Consider the following 7686-nt stretch of genomic DNA (forward strand, 5'->3'; position numbering starts at 1 on the left):
ATAGATTATTTTAACAACCCCTCCGGGGGGGGGGGGGCGTAGTGGGGAGGGGGGAGGGGCGTTGGGTAGTGGGCGATGGGGGGGGGGGGGGTGAGGGTATGGGATAAAAGTCAAAATGAATATTGAAACAAAAAAGGACCACAACATATAACAAAGTAAGAATGTTTAAAGAAACAAGATAAGGCATAGCAAAATTAGTTTATTTCAGAAGCCCTAAGGGCTACATTAAAAAAAAAAAGTAAATGAATCACACTCAAAAACAACAACATCCAATTCACCACATAATTATGAGACATCATTTCATATACATTTTAAAATAAAAGGAATTGGACGACAGATGAGGATTTTAAGAGCGATTCAAGTACATAAAGTATATTCGAGGAGTGTCATGCTAAAGTGTTGATAGATCAGTTGAGAAGAATGTCAAAACATTGCGAATAACTAGTTAATCAACAAACGTGGCGCCTTTTTATATCAACTTAAAACTGTATGCAGTTGTATAAGTCTGATGTGATGTACCACCAATGAAAGTTATAGTGACAAGACAAGTTATAGTGTGACAAGACATTCAAGATTTCTTGATATGACTTGACATGACTTCATCATCATATCATCATCTTAATATGACGTACTCATTATGATGTAGCCTATAACCAGTGCCTGTGAAGAGTGTTCTCTAGATTATAGTAATTGATCCACAGACCGACTGACTGGCTGACTAACTGATAACACGACAAAATCCAAAAACAAAGAGACTGCCAACGTTCCAAAATTCAGAATAAAAAAACAAGAAAAGGTGGTATGTATTGTTTTGTCAATAACAAACAAAAGTATATGTATTTTTTTGTCAATAACAAACGTTCCAACAACCTACCTTTCTTGTTTTTTGATGAAACGACAGACAAACAAACGAAGAACTTAAACACACAGCCAGCCAGCCAGCCAGTCAGCCAGCCAGCCAGCCAGACAGACAGACAGACAGACAGACAGACAGACTGACAGACAGACAGACAGAAATACCGACAGACAAACAGACAGACAGACAGAACAACTAGTTCTGCATTTGACTCCGTGTTGAGTTTCCCCCCATTCTTTATCAAAATGTGTTCGCAGAAACCCAAGAAAGCCAGAAAAACGATGCGAAAAAGAAGCCGACCGTACGATAACACGGGTCAGAAACACGTCTGGCCCCACAATTGCTTACGTCATTGCCTTTTGTCTGCACAACGTCTCTTGGCACTTTTTTTCTCTTGTGCGCAGTGACACACCCCGCCACTCTAACCCCAGGTTGCCACATTCCTCTGATAGGCGCTAGAATACACTGCACTCTTTCGACCCGGAGTCACAATACTTGATCTTACTTCCTGTCTCGTGGGTGTTCCGGTATGATTTATGAAGTGACGATGGTAAGTGCCAGATAGGTGTTTAAGTAGAATGGATGGGTTTCTTGGATTTGGAAAATAAGGAGAAGGAACAAATTTATAAGAAAGAGTAAGGAAAAAGAAAGAGTAAAACGTATGTGCAGTAAAAAAAAAAAAGTACACACCTATGTCCTATACACTAACTTCAGAGATAAAATAAAATAAAATACAAAAATATGAAAACGGAAGATGAACAAGACGACATCAAACGCAGCAGCATCAATAACAACAGAAAGCAAAGACAGCCTGTAGAGTTTCTGATAACACATAAATATGAATATTGCTATTTCATATATTACGTGGATTTCCATTGGTCAATTGGGCAAAACTGAGCTCAGTGCAAAAGTGATATCGACGACATTTCCGTCGATATCAGTTTTGATATCGACGACCTCTTTATTGCTTCCCCACTTCAAAAACAAAAACACCTAAATTTAAAAACAAACAAATATATATGAAAATGTAATGATCCCAGAATTTAGTTGAGCAAGTGACTAAAGACTTTTTGAAAGAAAAGACATTTTGAAATACTGAAAAGTACAAGAAAAGAGTGAACAAAAAGAAATAATAATCAGAGGGAGGGATATGGAACAGCCAAAACTGAGACAAATACTTTTGTAATTTCTTTACAGTAAATACAAAATGTCCAGAGAATTTGCAATATATCTAACATTGACTGACTGTGTTCTTTCTTTCTTTCTTTATTTGGTGTTTAACGTCGTTTTCAACCATTCAAGGTTATATCGCGACGGGGGAAGGGGGGAGATGGGATAGGGGAAAGGGGGGAGATGGGATAGAGCCACTTGTTAATTGTTTCTTGTTCACAAAAGCACTAATCAAAAATTTGCTCCAGGGGCTTGCAACGTAGTACAATATATGACCTTACTGGGAGAATGCAAGTTTCCAGTACAAAGGACGTAACATTTCTTACATACTGCTTGACTAAAATCTTTACAAACATTGACTATATTCTATACAAGAAACACTTAACAAGGGTAAAAGGAGAAACAGAACCTGTTAGTCGCCTCTTACGACATGCTGGTTAGCATCGGGTAAATTCTTTCTCGTCCCAACCAATATGGGACTCCCCCTAACCCGCGGGGGGTGATGATATCTTCTGCTATTGGTCTGTTTCGACAGGGATATAAAAATCGAGACCGGAGGTCGAGATTTTGATATCACTGTCTCAACAGACCATAGCAGAAGATATCATCACATCACACAGTCCGTCAATATTGGGTAATGCCTTCTACTATACCTTCGCTATCAGTATTGCGCCCGTTTGGAGACCTAGTGTGTACAACAATTTCTACTGGGACGTCTTTCTAATTCTGCTTAGCGAAAGCAGCGGGCTCATGAAACTGTCACTGAGTTCATACTTACAAAATCTTATTAACAAAATATTCACAGTTTTGGCTTATCCTTATTGTAAATTTTGGTTGATTAATGTTGACTTTGTAGACAAAAAAGTGTGATGTTAAAAAAGTATTACAAAGACGCATTTAAACGCCCTACGTGTCAAGATGACAGGTTCTAATCTTAAATCAAAGGGCATAAGCGACGTACAAGTGATTCAAGTTTTTTTAACATGCTGCAGAGCAACTGTAGAAAAAGGCGGATAGGGAGGAGGGTGTATGTAGCACACAAAAGGGGAGACATTGTAAGGATTGCAACCATTTCCTGTTTACTATTTACCTTCATGCCAAAAAAGGGGCATAAAATGCGTGAGACAAAGAAGAGAGAGAGAGAGAGAGAGAGAGAGAGAGAGAGAGAGAGAGAGAGAGAGAGAGAGAGAGAGAGAGAGAGTTGGGGTGGGTGGGGGGGTGGAGGGGTGGGCCGGGGGGGTGTAAAGATTACACAACAGCAGCCACTGCACAACTCAGTTTCAACTTGAGTCAGTGCAGCGCCAGCAAAACAATATGTGACACTGTCTCAGCTGTTTCGTTTAAATGGCTGAAAGATGCTCGTTGTTGGATCTTCACAAATGCCGAGGAACCCCACCTAGTCAATTTCGTGCATGCGAAATGTGAGCGGAAAGTCATGTGGGAAGACCTCTGAAAACTTCTGCACGTCTTCAACACAAGCAAACAGGTGCACGTGCCGAGCCGATGCGCATGTCATGGGAAAGGGGAGGCAACTGCCGCCAACGCAGGAGATGCAAACAATACTACGCATGCGCCAGGTGACGATACAAAAACAGAGAGAACAACGAGTTGATTTTGTAACTATTCCGGAATGATGCAAAAGGGCAGGTCAAAAGTTTCTTTCTGCTGGGATAGTGTTCATAGCTAGTAGTTCGTGGTTATCTGGCAACAAATTTGACGCTAAGTGTAGTTCTGGCCCTGTAAAGGTGCCGCCTTACAAACCACAAAATCAATAGGTTTGATTTCAGAGGTTTGGCTTTCTTGCATCAAAACAGCGTTTTTGTCAGCTGAATTAAAGACGCCTGTATGTGTTTGAATAGCTGTGCTGACTTGAATGTTTTTCTTTTTAGCATAGATCAATTTAGTGTGGTGAAGCAGACGGTAAGACTGAGGAAATGTCATGTGTGTACCATGTTAGTTTGTGCAAAAACGGTACCATTTACATAATGAGACAGGAGTAACAATAATTGCACTTGCTATTGAAGACACTGAATCTGAAAAAGAAGATAAGTAAGCCAAACTGTACCACTTCTAAAAAAAATAAATATATTGGACACTAAGAACACTCTCGCCTGATTGTCATTCCATCTGACTTTTTTTAAACACTTAAATTACCGCCTTCTCCTGAAGTGGCGTTCAAGATGCTGTGAACAACCGCAGGTAGTCTACATTTTGCCAATCGGGTTTATGCAGATAAGTAGCTCAGGAGTCTTGATTTTAACAACAAATGGCTTTTCTGTTCTCTCACAATGCTTTCTTTTTAACTCGTACAAATGGCGGGCCGCGCCAAGGGAGATAACGCTCGGCAACAGCGTGTGACCTGAGAAAATCAAGATGGCGAGCGTAAAAGGTAAACCTACGTCATTGTCTCTCTCTCTCTCTTTCTCTCTCTCTCTCTCTCTCTCTCTCTCTCTCTCTCTCTCTCTCTCTCTCTCTCTCTCTCTCTCTTATCCCTCTCTCTCTATCCTCCTCTCTCTCTCTTTCTCCCCCCCCTCTCTCTCCCTCTCTCCTTCCCCCTCTCTCTCTGTCTCTCCCCTTCTCTCCACTCTCTCTCTCTCTCTTATAACTCTCTCTCTCTCATCTCAGCTCTCTCTCATCTCTCTCTCTCTCATCTCCTCCCTCTCTTTCTCTCTCTCATACCTCTTTTTTCTCTTTCTCTCTCTCTCTCTCTCTTACAACTCTCTCTCTCATCTCTCTCTCTCTCATACCTCTTTTGTCTCTTTCCCTCTCTCTCTCTTTCTTTCTCTCTCTCTCTCTCATACCTCTTTTTTCTCTCTCTCTCTCTCTCTCTCCCCCCCTCCTCTCTCCCTCTCTCTCTTACAACTCTCTCTCTCTCATCTCTCTCTCTCTCTCTCTCTCTCTCTCTCTCTCTCTCTCTCTCTCTCTCTCTCTCTCTCTCTCTCTCTCTCTCTCTCTCACTCTGTGGTTACAAAGCTTGACGTGGAACATCCTGGGTGTAACTGAAATACAACGAACCACTTGTTCGTTACCTACTACTGCCCTTAGCTAATCCCTACATCGCGAGATCCATTGATCAGTCAGAAAATCTACATTTCTTCATCCCCGAAGTGAGCTTTTCATCTTGCATGTCGGTTATTTTGCTCCAGAGACGCATGTCTGCGATTTTGCTCTGGTTCACCGCGATAAACCAGGGGGCATCACATAACATTTAAAAAAGAAACTACTTTGAAATGTAATTAATCAATATCAGTAAGACTGAATTGTTGATGTTTTCACTTTCAGTTTTCCCACGACATCGTAAAGAATTAACCATTTCCTGCTTAAATCATTTTTAATTCCTTTTACTATGAAGCAACATTCTGCTTTACTAGATACTTTCTTTCTTCAAACTTCCGCTCACGCATAGGCTACCCTTTGCGTCTAAGCAGAAAAGACACGGACAGAGATTAAGTGATTCAGGTGCCTGCATGTAACGCACATCCGCGCATCAACCTGCAAACCGCGAGGCACTCCCTGGAATCTCAGGCTGTCGAGTCTTGGATAGAATAATCTTCAGATGTGGTGGCAAGGAGCACTCAGTTTGGAACTAATCTCGTGGGTGGATGAAGGAAGCGACTAAGTAACAGCTCAGTAACAGATGAGCTAAGAGAAACAGGTGACCACGTAAACAGGGATAAAAGGAGAGCAAATGCAAAAGAAGACAGATGTAGATCGAGCAGGAATAGAAAGACAAAACAAAAACACTCACGAACAGAATATTTGTTTCAATCAGCCTCCCCGAATCTTACACTGTCTTGTTTATGCCGATAGCCCATTTTTCCTCGTGTTATTTTGAGTAAACATCTGAAGTTTTTGGGAGAAGTTCTCTTCTTCTGGTTCTTGCTCTTTTTCTCTTCTTTTCTGTTGTTGTTGTTGTTGTTGTTGTTGTTGTTGTTGTTGTTGTTAATGCTGCTGTTGTTGTTGTTGTTGTTGTTGTTGTTGTTGTTGTTATTGTTGTTTTGTTTTTTATTTCGATTTTTTGGGCTGGGTGGGGGAGGGGGGGCGGGGGGGGGTGGGGGGTGTCAGATATAAATGTGTGAGCGTAAACAAGTACGCAGTTTTGATGTCACATCAAGTGTTAAACAAGAAGGATGCCTAAACGCTGAAAAGGAAAGAACGTTAATGGCAAGTATCTCGTCGTTGTTTTGCAAATAAGCTAGTGTACAAACCAATGCGGCTTCAAAAAAGGAATAGCGCGTAGCTTACGGATCACCAGTCTCAGTTACCCTTACTGTATACATTGAATTGTTTCATGTCTTGAAAATTGAATACACTTTTGTTCAAACCAAATGACCCTTACCTTGATCACAGCGGGCGCCCATCCAGCCGGGCGCACACCCCCCTGGACACAGCCCAGTGACAGGGTTGCACGTCTGTTGGAGGCGGCAGTGACCACACTTGTAGACGCACCCTGGGCCGTATGTGTAGGGCTCGCAACCTGCATTTGCAACCAATGACTAAAAGTTAGTCAATAACAAAAACAACGAAAAATAAACAGATTAATCAATATGTAACCGAGTGCCGTAACACTACGATCACCTCGGGAGGCGAAGTGCAATCAAACAGGATTGAAAATGTTAGGGCTAATTTCTTAGCCCTATAAAAACTGTTATGCAAACCCGAAGGTTTCCATGAACATACAGACAATCGGAAACCACCAGACCCCATCACAAACAGAATTCCACAATCCACCGGTGTTGACTTAAAGGCCAACAACTCGGGTGCAGAGTCTGCTGTGAAAGGAGCGGTAGCCTCCCCTGTCACAAATAAATAAACGAATAAAAAATGAATGAATGAACGGATGAATGAATGAATGGATGGATAGATGGATGGATGGATGAGTGAATGAATGAATGAATGAATGGATAGATGAGTGAATGAATGAATGAATGAATGAATGAATGAATGAATGAATGAATGAATGAATATTTTAAGTTATTGAGACATCCCAGTGATGGTATATTCTATCATTTACACCAGAAGGAACCAAAGTGGATCTGTTCAGACTTTCAATTACGTGGGATGAGAACATCCTTCACTGATTGTGCACACATCGGAAACAAACAAGGCCGCTTCTTGTGTGAAACGAGATTTTTTTTGTGGTGCTAAATTAAATGTGCAGGTTTAAAAAAAAAAAAAAAAGACATCCCAGTGCACTAAGGGATTTATAGAGCAAATCGAGAAAATTCATTATTGAACGAAGCGCATATGACAGAGTCGATCGAGTCGGTCTTCCAAATGCTGGTCTAGCTCAGTAGCTGGTACGTTATCGGAATAACACTTTTGTTTTCTGTTAGCCGCTGGGAATTGTATACTAACTCATCATTTGGTAATGTGGATGATAAGCTACATGCCACTAACACGGCATATGAGAAGAATCTATGCTAGTCGGCGAAAATGATTTTTAGATCAGTGTCACTGTGGCATAGGCACATGCAATCTGTCACAAAAAACTTCTGCTTTAATTGAGAAGCAGGGAATTTATGGTCATTTGGTATTGTGGATAATATAAGCTACATGTCATTAATTAATTCTGAGGATGAGAGCACAGTCTCGCTTATGGCAAAGGGCGGAAGAATACGCTCTGTGGAAAAGTTAGCGCACTCCAAGAGTGCGCTAAC

The 7686-nt window shown here is 41.2% G+C and overlaps 1 protein-coding gene across 1 annotated transcript in view; it reads right to left on the reverse strand.

The window, feature by feature from the left end:
* LOC138965947 (tyrosine-protein kinase receptor Tie-1-like) overlaps positions 1–7686 on the reverse strand; it is a 108357-nt gene that overhangs the window by 26760 nt on the left and 73911 nt on the right. The window contains exon 6 of the mRNA XM_070338030.1: positions 6366–6503. Coding sequence (XP_070194131.1) covers positions 6366–6503 — 138 coding nt within the window. The remainder of the gene's footprint in view (positions 1–6365; positions 6504–7686) is intronic.

The sequence above is a fragment of the Littorina saxatilis genome, linkage group LG5, assembly GCF_037325665.1.
Source record: "Littorina saxatilis isolate snail1 linkage group LG5, US_GU_Lsax_2.0, whole genome shotgun sequence".
NCBI classification, from domain to species: Eukaryota; Metazoa; Mollusca; class Gastropoda; order Littorinimorpha; family Littorinidae; genus Littorina; species Littorina saxatilis.